This window comes from Artemia sp. Qi Xiang Cuo, chromosome 11 (assembly GCF_049724085.1).
Source record: "Artemia sp. Qi Xiang Cuo chromosome 11, ASM4972408v1, whole genome shotgun sequence".
NCBI classification, from domain to species: domain Eukaryota; kingdom Metazoa; phylum Arthropoda; class Branchiopoda; order Anostraca; family Artemiidae; genus Artemia; species Artemia sp. Qi Xiang Cuo.
In genome coordinates, this window is record NC_142804.1 from 39,669,306 (window position 1) to 39,685,310 (window position 16,005).

Sequence of the window (16,005 nt, forward strand, 5' to 3'; positions counted from 1 at the left end):
CAGCATATTGAACAAGCATATCGTGGTCGTTACCAAGGTTTTGCATATGCAAGAGGTCTATCCGCGTAAAGTGGCATAACTGAAAAAATCGGATGTTGAGGTGATAATTTATTAGACAAGGAGTGCCTCAAGGTTTTGAGAGCCTAAGGAATACATGAATTTCTTCCGTTGAAATTGCTGCAAACTATCGATTTTTTTAGCTTTATACTGACATATCATGTGGACTGATCCCCTCCCACCTAGGGCGAAAACCAATGTCTAGGGATCGGCATGTGTGCATTTTTGATTAAAGAGCTAAATAATTAACGCACAGTTTAGAAGATTACAGGTATTCAATACTTCTTATAGTTACATTTAACGACATATCACTCAAGGTTAAATTCTGGGATTCAATACATAACATTGCCAACAGTCAAAACAAACATACTCACATAGACTTGGAATATATTACGTTATATTTAGAATTTGTGCACTTTACTGTAGTATGATACAGAACGATGTAATGGTGTTTATCATCAGTGACTAAAATAACTTATAATACAACTAAAACTGTGGAGGTAAGAAACTTTCGGGAAATTTTATTTTCTATGAATCTACATGGAATATTAAGTAATTTAAAAAGAGAGATTAGGGTGCAAAATTGAAATTCAAGAGTCTCCCGAAAATATTTAACATAAGGATTTTTAAACGCTATAAATATGGGTCCAAGTAAAACTGTGAGTAAAAACCTTGGAGCAGGATAAATTAGATAGAGTTCGAATAAGATGGGGGGAAGAATTGGAAAAATATGGCTCAAGTTACAAAGAGCTAAACTATTTGACATTACGTCGCATGGAACTGTTGTGCGCATGATTTCTTAGTACCGTAGAGCCTTGTTCTATATGAGTCTGTTCTGCCGACAGCCAGTGAAACAAACACTGAATGTCTGGTTGTTACACAAATTTACAACAGATTATGACATTTGGCAAGCAAAGTTTAACTCCCATTGTTTAACAGAATATGTCTTTTTATTTAGAAAAAAAGAAAAAACTAATACAAGGATTTAACACATGGACTAAGATGATTCCATGAAACAAACAATACAAAAACAGAACTGTTTAAATACAAAGACTATACTTAAATACCACGCTTCCTTGTCTCTTAAAGAGCCCTATAGCAAGCTGGATTTTGAACAAAGACATGTACAGAGCATACACGACTATGCTACTTACTAGATACTTAGACAGAACTAACGTGTAAAGAAAAAAGCTAAGCAGGGCCGTATCCAGAATTTTTTTTCGAGATGTTTTACACAATGATTTTTTCGAGGGGGGGGGGGATACAAAAAACAAAAAACGCATAAAAAATTTGTTGATATTCATTTTTGTTACATTTTTACGAGTCAAACACATTTCGGGGGGGGGGGGGTCAAAACCCCTAACCCACCCCCCTGGATACAGCCTTGAAGCTAAGCCAGGTGTTGAAAGCAACCAAAAAGCATCATGCTGTCATGAAAACAATAAAAATGAAGCACGTTTTCTATAATGTAACCCATACCCAGACATAAAAAAAATCCTGGCATTTTCAGCCAAACGATCTTTACAGTGTGATAAAAACCGGGCATGTATCTTTTCGTCAAGCCAAAATAGAAATAAAATTTTAGTCAGACCAGATCAGGCAAGCAAAGGGAGAGCGGTCTTTCGGCCCATTCCTCCATCTAAAAAATTTTGATACTATATCGATTCTCGTAACATATATTTCCTATTTTTATGGCCTGTTTAAGATTTAATTCCAGCCCCCCCCCCCCGAAATAAACTCCTCCGTCAATCTGGAGTACACTTTTTTTTCTTAAGACTTTTACAGTGAAATACACGATACATAAATTCAAAATATTAAGATGGTGAAATTCCCCTGTCCGAGAAGAGACTCATTTCCTTGAAGAAAAAAAAAAATCAAAAAAATGTTTATTACCTAATCACAGATGCTGCATCCTTCTGATGTAATCTCACTTCATTAATGATCAATAATAATGTTTCTTGCAATGATTTGCATCGAGCATCTTCAAATCCCAGGTATTTTACTAACTCTCCGACTAAAATGCTTATAAATGGGTGAATATGAAAACCGGCAACAGCAATGCTATTCAGTGCCTCAACAAAATTAGACGAGTTTTCGTGCACAAATGACAAAGACTTCTGAGGGAAGCTTGTAAGGGTCGCTTGCTGATACTGATAGAGAATTACCAACATCTTAAGACTGCTTATATTTCCAATATCCTAAAATTTGAGGTAAGGCAATTAGAAGATGAAAAAGGGTATTGAAATTGAAAACGAAAAGTTGCATTAGTAAATTCCTTTAAGCAATTATACTATTAGAGACCAAAACATCCAAATTTCGTTATAAAAATGAAACAAAACCACAAAAGAGTTCGGCTTCGGTGGGATGACCTGTTTCTCGTTTTGTCCCTCTTAGTTAAAGGAAGCTTGTTTGTCATACGTTTGTTTCGGGTCTTCAGGATGTACGAAAGTCAACTTCAACAACTAAGTCTAGTGTGTCCAAAAAATTTTAGGAGCAAAAAAACAACATTTTTTCTTATCATTTAAAACAAAATACGACTAGTCAAAGGCTTACATAAGCTACCTTTTACAGATTTTAAGAATTAGCTTAATCAGAGGTGAATAATCACATAACAAATTTAATAATGCCACTGAAATGAGCTTTCTTCTGTTTTCGTTTCTTCTTTCTTCTTGCTTCATTTAAACATGACACGCACCTCAAAATAGCTTAAACCAACCACCTATCCCTCCTTCTCACCCTCTGATTCCAGTTTTTTTTATAAAAAGGCAAGACTTTTTTGTTAGCTGTTTCTGATGAAAGTCTTACTTTAAATATGTTTCATAAGGCTATTTTAATTGATTGTCTTCAATTATTTACGGCTGTTTAATCCCAAAAATAACTGACAATAGGAAAGGTCCTTCCTGCTCATTATAAGATTTGAAAGCACGACAATTCTAGTTTCTTTTACTAATTAAGAACGTACAAGGGATTAAGAATTTTTTTAATGTTTTAAGACAAAATAATTACGAATACTGAACGAACAGTAATGGTGATGGACTTCTGGAGAGTCCACTTCTACCCCCCCCCCAAAAAAAAAAGAGAAAGCTTTAAATGATTCTACAGGATCCACAAGTAACCATTTTCAACATACTCACATGACTAACCTTGGTTCCCCAAAAATGGGAACTTTGCATACAATTATGGAAAAAAACTTGTATTCTGCCTTCTAAAGAACTAGACAGCTGGTATAATCAAACAGCTTAATCGATCGTAATTAAGCAAATCAAGTGGCTTAGTAAAAATATTCGTTATCAAAGCAGTTGTTTTTACTCGAAGAGATCCACAGAGGTTCCTCTAGAAATCACATGCATCTATCATTTTAATAAGTGTTGTCTACATAAACTTGTATTTCTTTATTTTTTATCCTTGTTCTTTATTTTCATTCTCTAATATGATTGGTAAGATTACAGTTTTTTCGTATTACAATATATCTGGCAAATTAGCTATAGCTAACAACTGAACCACCGATTGCAACAAAGATACTGACTTGTGTTATCTTTCTTTTTAAGCTTTAAATGGTATTAGGTTCTAAGCTATTACACAATTAGCTAGAGCTAACAACTGAACCACCGATAGCATCAAAGATACTGACTTTTATTAACTTCCTTTTCAAGCTTTAAATGATATTAGGTTTTAAATTATTACACAATTTACTTTGATTGCTCGCCACAATCATGCATATTATTTCAATTTTAGTTTTACCTGCACAATTATTAAAGCTTTGCATAATTCTTATGAAATTACTTTCTTTCAATAGCAAAAGGACTTCTGACATACTTTGAACAGGCATAGATCACAGCACAAATAAAGTCAGATTGTGACAACAGGAAAACAAAACAATTAAATTCGTAAAACTCAGTCGCAACCAGGACCTAAGCTGATTCTTCTTAATTTATATTTTTAAGTCGTTTTGGTTTTTTATTCAATGATAGAATTTCAATCTTTATAATAACTGCCTCTTCCAAAGAGATTTTGGTATCAGCTCCTATGTAAGATACAGTTTATAATAATACATATTTAAGATATTTTTTGCTATCTTTTATAATTTCTACTACCAAGGAATTGGTATTGTTCCCTAAGTTTTTCTTACATACATCTGACAAATTAAAGGCCAATCTAGTCATGTATTACAATACTATTCCTCTTTCAACAGGAAATACATTAAATTTGGCAAAGAAGTACGACTGGGTAGTTCTATGTCATCTTTCATGAGAGGTAGGAATGAACGAATTTTGATGTCGGGGAACTATGAATGATTTCAAGATTTTCCAAATGCTAAATTCAATAACATTTTCTAAACAGGTTTTTGAAAAATCTTCCAGTAATTTCTAACCCCTTTAAAGGTGAGCAGATGATGAAAAACTCAAAATTTTAGTGGATAACGTCAGAGAAAAATTACGACAGCAGCTCAAATTTTTCTAATGTTTAGGGAGAGGTGGTAAATATGTGAAAACTAAGGCTGTGATAATCCCGAAAATCAGGAAGACCCCGATTGTGTTGCTTGGTACAAATTAATTATGTCTAGTAGAGCACCAGTCAGTCGCTGAGTCTGACCTACCATCATCCCGACCTACTACAAAAGCTGAATTGTAATCATTTATGCTGGTAAATCCCTTAGCCGTATTAAATTATGAGCAAAACAGCCGCTTTCACCAACTTTTTGTTACCTCCCAAAGAAACGTGTTGCCTCCTGAAAAAAACAATCTACTTCGTTTTAGTGTCACATTAAAGGGACACAAAGGAGTATTAGAAACTCGTAAGAGAGACAATTCAGGTTCGTGTCGGAGAAAAAAACAAACAAGGCCATCTAGCACACAGATTCTAAAGCAGTCTAAATAAAAATTTTAGATTTATTTATTTGATCTAACTACAAGCACAAGGTAAGTTTATTTCTTTCTTTACCTCTGTGTATCACCCATCTCTCAGCCAGACTTAACCGCAGTTTCATAGACGAGGTACCAAACACTTTTTTACCAAACTTTTCTCACTTTGCTGTCTGGCTAGACTTGCCGAACAAGTTTTCTCAAGAACCCTTTTCAAGCCTTAAAGTTTAATTATGCGTCAATTTTGAAGCAATAAAATAAAATATTTCGTTTCTCTTGTCTATTAAGGACAGAAAAATTTTGAACTAGGAAAAAATTAATTTGATTCTTTTCTAGAATAGATGAAATTGGTAGGTGAGTGAACAGCTCTGCTTAGGTTCATGTAGCGCGCAAAAACCGAATGAAAAGTGGAATCATAGTGAAATACCTCCCATTTAGTATTTTAAAAGGGTAAAAATTATGACTAAAATAATAAGTACGCCATGGTTGCAGCAATAGCTGTAAACTAGTAAAGAACTACAGTTAAAGCACTTTTAGAGGTCCATCTGCAATATCCATACGGTTCCAATAGCATTTACGACAAACAATTTTTTTTAGGATTAAGATTTTTCTAAGAAAGCTGTATTACGGAAGGGGGGACAAATAAACTCAAGTGATTACTGAAAAATCAAGATTGGGACTGATAAACACCATAGCACTGGTTAGATAAACAGCTGACCTTTTATTTCGAAGCATCAAAACCGTGAAGTAACAAGATTTCAGGTTTTCATTTCCTCCTTTTTAATCATATGGTTTTCTGTGTTTTTGCCCATTTTAGCTCAAAATTAAAGAATCAGTGGATAAAAAACGTATTATTCAAAGACAGCAAAACCAGACTCAGTCTTTCAACTTTTTCTTCTTGGAAAGTGCACAAGTCCTAGAGACGACCGCCAAATACCGCAGATTCCCGTATAACCGAAGCCTGAAACCATGTAGAACTAATCAGAATAAAAACCAATAGTGTTGAACTCTTAGAGTATATATCTCCATTTTTTTCCTTATGGTCAGAATTAGAAAACTGAATCCCAATAAAAACAAAAAAAAAAATGAAAATGTCCATTAAACTGTTGTAGTTCTGGCTTCGCTGAAAGAGGAGAAGAAAAAGAAAAGAGTTGAATCCCTCCTTTGTAGGGAAACTTGCAAATTATACCCCAAAGGACAGCTTCTATAAATTCGTATACTTAATTGTGACGACTACATCTACTGGCTTTCCGAAGTCCTCCAAGGCTGAGTAATTTCAAAAATCCTTGCAAAATTTGATGTTTTCTACATTTGATTTGATGTTCGAAAAAAGATGGTTGCAAATGGCAGAAACAACAATTTAGAACATTCCCATGAAGACATACAAAAAAGATGAATAGTTTAGAAATTTTGTGGTTAATCAGAGAATAGAAGAAAGCAAAATGATAGAAAAAAAAACTGAATTTATTTAAACAGTCAACTGTAGGCAACTCTTTAGCTTACCTCTGACAATCGTAGAACAAGCATTTGAAGCACAGCTGTACTTAATATAGCTTTTCTAGCCAATTGACCCAAAATCATTAATGCTCCCGCGCGAGACTGTGCATCTGCACGACTAGAAATACGAGGCGCAATTGCGTTCACTATTGTACTTGTCTGTACCTCACTGAAAACAGAAGTATTTTCCAAGGAACCCATGACACTTGACGTGACAAAAGATATAATACTTTGAACAGCTTCTGGTTTATGCTCATGAGCCTAGGAAAAGAAAAGTGAATAGGCAAGTTATACATGTAATAAATATGCTTGGACTTTGATGCAACTCATATTGTTTATAATTTTGACTGGTGGCGAGTTGGGGGCCACGGTTGCGTAGTCACAGTTCCCTAGCATTTTCATTTGGTAATTAAAAGAGCATTTGAAAACAGGAATAAAATACTACTTTTATGTTTTGGTTTAAGAAAACTGATTTGTATTCATCCATCAATATCATGATGAGTACCCATTTCAATAAGCACTAAATTTCCTTTTTTGAGTAACACGTTCTTTTTGTATATATTAGAGGAAGCAAGCATGGAAAAGGAATTGCTTCAAATGAAATGTTTTAATTCCTTCGTTTGATTAGTAGCTGTTTGACGTTGTAACAATGATTATTAGGCTCCCTCCTAATTAATAACTAATTAAACAACCAATCTATAAAGCCGTCTCATCTCCATTACCCTGAGGCCAATACAATAGCATAAGCTCTTCCTCCTCTTTACTCTATTAAGAGCTTTGCTCTTTACTCAATTTTATAAAGCACCTACCGTACTTCCATAGAAATACCATTTTATAGCCTTTCTCAAAACCCAGTGGTAGCACAGTGGATTGTTTCTCTGTTTGGCAATATGGGGCCTAGGGTTGGGTTCCAGTTAGCGCAAAATTGCGCAACATGCTTGTTACCTGTCCCTGTAAAAAAAAAAGAACCAGCAGCTGAAACGTCGATATGAAACCCTCTGTGCGATCAGCAACTCTGGAAGATATGCATTTTATCCTTTTTAACCTATGAACAATCCATTCGATGGTGTCCAACTTTGTTTAATTCCACTTGCAATGGGCAGAAACTCACCAGAAACTCATTTTAAGGAGCCTGTGATTCGTAAAACACTATCAATTATTCAAAATCCCTACGTGTTCTCGCTTTCATTGGAAAAACTGTAAAAGTAGCTTGATGAATTAAGTAACTGTTTTTTCGTCTTTATAGGAAGTTTAATTTCACATCATATGCAGCAATCTATTTAAGTTCATAAAAACATAAGGGCTAAACAGACATAATTTTTCCAAAGACAACCCTGCATTTTAGTGACAAGTACTCTAAATTATGAACCATGGACACTTAAAAAAAAAAAAGAATTTTCAGTTTTATTCATAATTCAGAATTCAATGAAATTTATCCAGCTTTCACACCTCAATCACCAATTCTACAGATTAGCCATTAAATATTAGGTCTTCCTTGCCAACATTTTTAAATTAACAAAGTCAGCATAAAAAGAAGGCTAAAACTGTACATTAACCAAGAAAAATGTTTAAGGGGGCCATTTTTGCCATTTCTGGGCATAAAAGAGGAAGAAAAACATGTCCATTTTCGAAAATACACCCGTTTCGGCTTAAAAAGTGTTACATTTGTTCAACTCCTTGGGCAAAGTTAAGAAACAATTTCAATTCCTCTAAGACATATTTTCTCTGAATAGTGAAAACTTACTTACTTTCCGCATCTTGGACTTGGCTCATTTTCGCACTGAATCAGGAATTACCTTGCGTTTCCACCGAAAAAGAACTTCAGTCGTTAATGCACTAAATAAAGACTTAGCTTGTTTTTGCAGCGAGTCAGTCTGCAGCATGGACTTAGACCGTGTTTGCATATAGTCAGGATTTAGCTAGGTTTCACATCAAATTAGAACCAGGCCCGTTTTCAAAACAAAGGCAAAACTGGACTTAATTTGAACTTGAACTTAGCTCAATTTGAACTTAGCTCGCATTTCCATGAAGGTGGGACTTATCTCGTTTTGGCACCGAGTCAGTCCACGGGTTGGACTTTGTTCATTTTTGCGCCAAGTTTAGAACTTAGTTCCGGTTGTAGATACAGCTAGAACTTAGCTTGTTTTTGCACCTAGTCAAAACTATACTTTCGGCACCACATTGGGACTTAGCTCGTGCTTGCACCAATGGAGAAGGACTCAGCTGGCTTTTACACAAAAATTGTATTTTATTTTAAATATTAAATTCTATTCATAATAAAGGGCACGAGATATAACAACACCTTTCAAATGAGCCTTTAAACATCGGTAAAATTTGTCAGGGATCCATTAGCGGTGACTACAGAAAAGAAGCAGCAGGAGAATGATAAATAAAGGAAGCACATTACTGCTTCCCATGCGAAAAAATAATTTTCCTTGTTGGTCAAGATAGGGGCCTGTAATTCTCATAAATAAGGTTTTCAGCTTTGATGATTCCAATAGTGTAGTGCTCACTTGATCCGAAACAATTTTGTGGAATTTGGATTACTTTTAGAAATTTCATCATAAAGATGAATCGAAATAATAGTTACCATTATTGAATCAGATTCAAATGGGGATTCTCCCTCACTTAACAGTTTTTTTTTGTTTTTTTTTATTAAACGCATTTTAAATTTTTGGTTCAATTGGCTAGACTAGTTCTTTACTAAGTTGCATCTAAGGGGGCAACCAGCCAAAGCTGGTTAATGCATCGATTGAGGACTTAGCTCGTGATTGTACAAATTCTGTCCATAGCGTGGAATTTGCTCGTTTTGCCCTTAATTGTCCTTAATCAATAATTAAGCTTAATTATAGTATAGACTATTTTGGTTTGAGTGAGTCTGCAGCTTGGACTTGGCTAGGTTTTGCACTGAGATTCAAAATCCTAGCATGACCCGAGTTTAAACAACGTGCAGCATGCCCTCCTTTTCTAATAAATATATCTGTGAAGATTAGGTCATCTGCATAGTTAGGGGTCCTTATCCAGTCACTTCCTATCAGGATCTGCATTTTTGACCTTTTGACCATTCCAAGTTCTGACTATCCCATTCTGCAGAAAGTGGGGAGAAGATAAAAAAAAAGATCGGCGCTTCATTCTAGCGCCGATCAGCTGGAGACCACCTGTGCTAATCTTCACAGCAATCCCAGCAAAATTTCATATAAAAAATTACTGACAAATTCCTCCAGGAGGTAATTACTGCATCAAACATGATGTCGATTGGTGCGTGCCATGTTATCTTACTTTTCCTTCTCATGACAAGCTTCAGAAAACTTAGTACAGAAGTTCCTCACTATAAACAAGTCCCAATTTAACTTATTACTTACCTTGAGAATATTTTTCCAAATACTCAGGATGAACTTGAGGAATCCCATGTCAGATGCCACTCTGGTGCAAATCATAGATTTAGCCAAAACTGTTCCATTCTTTTGAGTGCCATAAAGCCAATGATATTTGTGGGTTGGTTCTTTAAAGCTTAAAAGTTGCAAAGCTCGTACAAAAATCTTTGAGTCATGATGAGGAAGAATACATGCCAAAAAGGAATCAGGTTCAAACTCGTGAACTCTATATCTGGAAACATATTTCAATTGTAAGTTATTTTGACAACAAGGAACGAATTAAGGAATGTGAAAGAGCTCTACCTCTTTCAAAGAATATAATCTCATTGCTAGACATACACACAGGGTGGATGGAAAAAGGATATTCAATACCCTTCCCCCCAAACTTGGAGAAATCTGGGGCACGTAAACTGGTGGGGTGTGCGAAAGTAAGAGATGGCTTACCCTCACCTCCCATTGCACTCCCTGGCTGAAGGGCCATGACAAGGAGGTCAACAACGCCCAACGCCGATTTTAGACAAATTTGACATTTTCCTACCTTCTTTCCTAGTCCAAACTGTAAGCAAAGTAATCTACTCCTGTTAACAGTGGGAAGGAAACCAAACAAACAAAACAGGTGAGAAAAACGTCGGTTATGACCTATAGCAAAAGCAGCAATGATGCAAAAACATTTTTTACTTGTTAAAAACTTACTTATACAACTCATTCTGTTTAAAACTTGTTCAAAGTACATATTTTTTTTCTAGATTATATGATTAAAGTAGAGAATAACACAGGAATCCACCATAATATTGCTTTTAGTATCTTACCTCTCCTTTTTTGAAACTATATAAAATCTCATGGTGAAACAAAATAAGGATTAGTAAAAAAAAAAAGGAAAGACAATAGATCATTTAAAAACTCTATGAAGAAAACAAGCTGAAACTGACCATAGCTCTTCGGCTAAATAATATACATCTTTTCAAATTAAAACACACTGAAAAGTCACATGCTATAGCGCAACAAAAGAGACTATAATATTAGCCTGTGTTGCTGGCTCGGCATGAAGCTTAAGATTATAGCCTTGAAAGTCTCTGACAATATCATTTAAAATATTAAGCTGTTATCAACTTCTTGGCCTAAGTTGGGAGCTGTATTGTGAAAAAATACTATAATTCTATATTTTTAAAGACTCAATTCTTAGCTGAGATAACTTTTCTTTAGTAAATTATTAGAATTATCGCAACCTATGAAACCGCAGAAATTTGATTTCCGGGCTGATTTGAAAAACAGTCAGAAACTAAATGAAAAAAAATAGCGAAAGTAATGAGCAACATTAAAACTAAAAAAAAAACAGTAAGTTTTCCGTAAATGAGGGGGGACTGTCCCTTCTTCGACCCCTGCTCTTTATGCTAAAGTTTGACTTGTTATCACAATTCTTTAAGACAGACTGCTCAAACACAAGGGCCGTTGAAGTTGAGTGAGAAGTATTTTTAAAGAACTTTAAGACTTGAGTGCAAGTGAAGTTTAGGAAGGGCTAGTCCCCCTCATATACGGAATAGTTTCTGTTCGTTTTAATTCGTAATGTTGCTCCTTACTTTCAGATGAAAAAACTTTTTTTTACTTAATGAACTAAAAAGAGCAATTGATCAAGTACACATTTACCAGTTTCTGCATCCAATATATTAGCTAACCAGACCTTGTGGCTAATTTTTTTAAGAACTAACAAAGAACGCAGGTTTGAAGTCTGATACGTCAAAACCAAAAAGGAAATGCTGGATTAGCCAAAGAACTATTAATTAAGCCGACAAATCTCGAGCGTCTTGCTCTAAAACAGAACGTAAGAAGCGAAAAGCAGAAGTTAAGAAATCTTCCAGAATAGATAAGCAAAATTACTGAACAGAAATGGCAGATTCCATGGAAACAGCGACTAAGGCTCACATGATACCCGTGAGCTCTATCGGAAGCAACAAATCTCTGAGATCATTCGCCCGAAGGACAGCAGATCATAATGGACCTGTCTGTGAGAGTATCAAGATGGAAGGACCATTTTCAAGAACTCTTGAAGTCGTCAAATCATCCACAGATAATCCCGAGTCCTTCTTCAGCGGTCCTTCGAGCGCCTTATGAAATCTGTCCCGAACACCCCCCCCCCCCAATATTGATGAAATAAAAAAAGCCATTCGTTCATTAAAAAACCACAAGTCTCCTGGTGAAGACGGTCTGGCTCCAGAACTATATAAAGCTGCTGATGAGATTGTCGCTGCTCAATTCAAACCACTGGTTGACAAAACTTGGACCGAAAAAGAATTTCCCGAAGGACTGGAAAGCTTCAATTCTTCTTCATCTCTTCAGAAAGGGTGACAATTCAGATTGTAAGAATTACCATGGAATTGCTCTCACTGATACTGTGGCAAAGTTGTTTGCCATTCTTCTCTTCAATAGATTTAAACAGGCACGAGAAGAGGGAATGAGGAAAGAACAAGCAGGCTTTTGAATAGGGGGCTCTTGTACCGAGCAAACTGCAAATTTTTATCCTTAGACTGAAGTTACAGCAGTGCCATAGATATGGTTTGCCAATGATTCATATCTTCATTGATTTCATAGCAGCATTCAACTCAGTTGAGCGAGACGTTCTCTGGCGTATCCTGGAAGAGTAGCGAATGCCTTCACACTCTTGGAGCTTTTGAAAGCATACTATGAAGGCACGCAGATGAGGCTACGGGCCTATGGTGAAGAGTCTGAAAATATTGCTGTAGACTCAGGAGTAAAACAAGGCGACGTCATATTCCCCATCCTTTTCAATTATGTAATTGACTGGATTATGGAGAGAGTTGTCAGCACACACGAGGGAGTAACAGTCGAAAAAGATCTTGAGGTCACTAACTTAGACTATACTGATGATATTGTCTTCGCTGAGGATGATCCACAAAACCCAAATGATGATGGACAAAGTTGCATTGCATACTACTCTGCAATGGTTGGACTAGAATTCACCCAACAAAGACCTAAGTGATGTGCACCAATTCCCAAAGTCCCCATCTATATCCCTAGACAGCAATAACATTGAGCAAGATTTGTCTACCTCGGATCCCTTGTGGATTCAGAGTGGGGATCTGGTCAAGAAATTGAAAGGCGTTTTCGCCTAGCCTCTGCCAGCTTTTTTCAGCTCAATAAATCACTATGAAAGTATCGAAGCAAAAGCCTCACTACGAAAATTAGAGTCTACGGGGCGATCGACAGAAGTACTTTTCTATATGGGTGTGAAACATGGGTTGTCACAGCTCAAAATAGTAGTAAGCTCGATATCTTTGATCACGACTGTCTTCGTCGTATTCTATCTGTCAAACGCCATGAACGAGTATCCAACAAGAAGATCCATGACTCTGTAAACAACAGTACCCAGTCTCGGAAATTGTAAAAAGACGACGGCTCTTGTGGTTGGGCCATTGTCTATGTCGTGAAGACTACTGATACATCTCAGAGTCCGCTATTAAAGTACAGCCGCTTGAAAATTGGAAACGTCAACCTGGAGGCCAGAAGAAAGATTGGTAGTCAGGGATGAAAAACGACGTAGATCCGCCTGGAGGCTTCCGCCTCTTTGGTCAGCTCTGAAACAGTGATTAGTTGTACCATGTCGAAGCCGTTGCACATAACCATGCCTCATGGAAAACTTCCATTGGAGAAATCATGGAGACCAGGCAAGGCGGAGCAGCGTCTGGTTCCCGTCAAAAGTAAAGTAAAAGAAAGTTCTTTTAACTTTAATATCTGTATTTTAATATCTACTTTTTCAAACTATAATTGTGGTGCAAGGGGGAAGACCACTCAGTTCATATAACTAGCAATTTCTGGTCGTTTTGAATTTGAGTTGAATTTAAGTTTTATTTTGGCACATTACAGGTTCATTATTAGTTTCATTTTTTTTCTGAATTTTATGCAAAAAGCCGATTTCTGAATGTATACTTTTTTAGTTGCCTTGTAAGCAAACGTAAATGAATAAAATCTTTTAGTATTTTTTGAAGTTTATATTTTGAGACGCTTTTAACCCAAAAAGTATTTAAACATTCTTTTTGTCACTGTATTCTCACAGTCGTAAAATAGACTACAGACTAAATTCTAAATTAATTTCTTATCAGTCCAAGCAGTCCAATATTAACTTTGAATGGTCACTATAAGCAAATTGCTGGGTGTCGAAACATTACAAATTTCATCCTCCTTTGTTCTTCTTCTTCGGAAAAACAGTACTTGGAGTCTTAAAACAGTCTCCTTCGGCTTCACACAAAAAATTTTCTGCTGGTTTATTTAATTCAAATATTCATATTCCTCTTTCCAATTATACTTCCGCTTAACAAAACTGAAGCAGGTTTCAGGGTCATGTCAACCATGCTAAACTATGTCATTCCACTTAAGAAAACGAATAATCTCCTGGAATAGTATTCTTTCCTCATTTCATGGCAGCTTGATGTTAAGCAGTTCACTTGTCTCAGGCTTTATTTTCAATCTTGATAAAATATTTCTTGTTTTATTTGCTGACTTTGCAATACTATTGCAGCTAAAGATGAGGTGTTGTGAAGTCTCAGGGACTAAAGAACAAAATCTATCATTTGGGCCCCCTCTTTTTCCAGCCGTATTCTTCTTTCCTCAGGATCAATGTATCACTTCGAATTCGGAAGTATAGAGAATTTTCTTTACGTGATGGAAAAATGAGTGCTAGCTGTGGTAGATTCTTCTTGGGAATTCTTCTCTAAATTGCGTCACGTAGAGTTTTTGATTTTAATGTTGGATCTATGTGGATGTCTGTTGTTTTATTTGCAAGTAAATCGGCTACCTCGTTATGTTTAATACCTTGGTGACTTGGCACACGATGTAAATAAACCTTGATATTTCTTTCTTGAAGGCTACATATTAATTTCCTGAGACAGGCTATATCAGAGTCTATTATCTCCCTATGGACTTGGCTCATGAGCTGTAAGGCAGAATTAGAGTCTAAGAGCATGATCATCTTCCTAGATTCAGGAGGCTTTTTATTAATTGCATTTAGAGCTTCAAATATAGCCCTTAGCTCAGCCGTATGGATGTGTAAATTGGAAGCCTAGTGGATATATTTAAGCAATACTCAGGAACCACCGCAGCTGCTGCTGCCCTGCCTCCTTTCAGTGACCCATCTGTAAATATTTGTATGAAATTCCTGAAGCAGGTTGTCATTTTTTGCTTGAAAATAGCTTGCAGTTGCCTGGGGAGATAACTTGACTTTTTGCCTGGAATAAGCTCCAAGCAAGTTTAACCTGGTGCAAACTTCCATTTGGGGGGCTCTTGAAAATGGTTAAATTGGATGAACTCATCTTTCCATGTCAAAACTAGATCATTAAAGAGTACCTAAGACCTAATTTGGGCATCTGCTTTTTCTAAAGGACTAGAGGCAAAAGTTATTTCAAAAACTGGATGATTATAGCCAATTGCTTGGATCTTTGTGAAATATTTAACAATCAAAATATTTCTCCTGTCTTGCATTGTAGGCATTCCAGAAAGAACTCTATGTTTATAACTTGGTGTATGTAATAACTTTTGGTGTATTGGTTATAAAGTATTCAAAAATTCCAAGATGAAAGTAGTAGTCCATCATTTACTTTATATTTCTTCAAATCCATATCAAAGTCCTCCATATCTCTTTACCAAAACTGCATAGTAAACAAGAAATTACTATATGATATAGCATATGTGTATTGTCTAGGCGAGTATGCATCAGAAAATTTTTTTATTTTTCCCAAGTACCGTATTGAAAATTCTTTACTTTAGCAAAAACAATCCTTATTTCGAGGTTGTTTCTATGTCTCTTAATATAAAAAAAAACATTAAAACCAAGATAATAAAGGCTTGTAGGTTATGAAGCAAGGGTAAGGGCAAGATTATACGGCATTACCGGGCTGTGGGGGGGGGGTGATATCCCAAAAGACATAGTTACTCGACTTTTCACTGTGCTGAACAAAATTGCTATATCAAAATTTTTATTCGATGCTTTAGGGGAATTGAAGGTCATGGGAAGAGGGCTGGTTGCCCTTCAATCACTTTTGACTCTTAAATAGGGCACTAGAACTTTCAATTCCCAATCCAATCAATTTTCAAATATACAGCTGATACGCCCTTTCGACAATCTGTATGCACATAGCCCAACTATTTTCTGATTTAGTTCAAGTTATCCCCTCATAATTTTCTCAAATTTTCACTTCAATGTCCTC

The 16,005-nt window shown here is 35.9% G+C and overlaps 1 protein-coding gene across 1 annotated transcript in view; it reads right to left on the reverse strand.

Annotated features, from left to right (window-relative positions):
• Positions 1 to 16,005, reverse strand: part of l(2)k09022 (HEAT repeat containing 1 homolog l(2)k09022) — a 175,236-nt gene that overhangs the window by 152,505 nt on the left and 6,726 nt on the right. The window contains exons 3-5 of the mRNA XM_089096772.1: positions 9,779 to 10,022; positions 6,423 to 6,677; positions 1,951 to 2,255 (exon numbers count right to left, since the gene is read on the reverse strand). Coding sequence (XP_088952898.1) covers positions 1,951 to 2,255; positions 6,423 to 6,677; positions 9,779 to 10,022 — 804 coding nt within the window. The remainder of the gene's footprint in view (positions 1 to 1,950; positions 2,256 to 6,422; positions 6,678 to 9,778; positions 10,023 to 16,005) is intronic.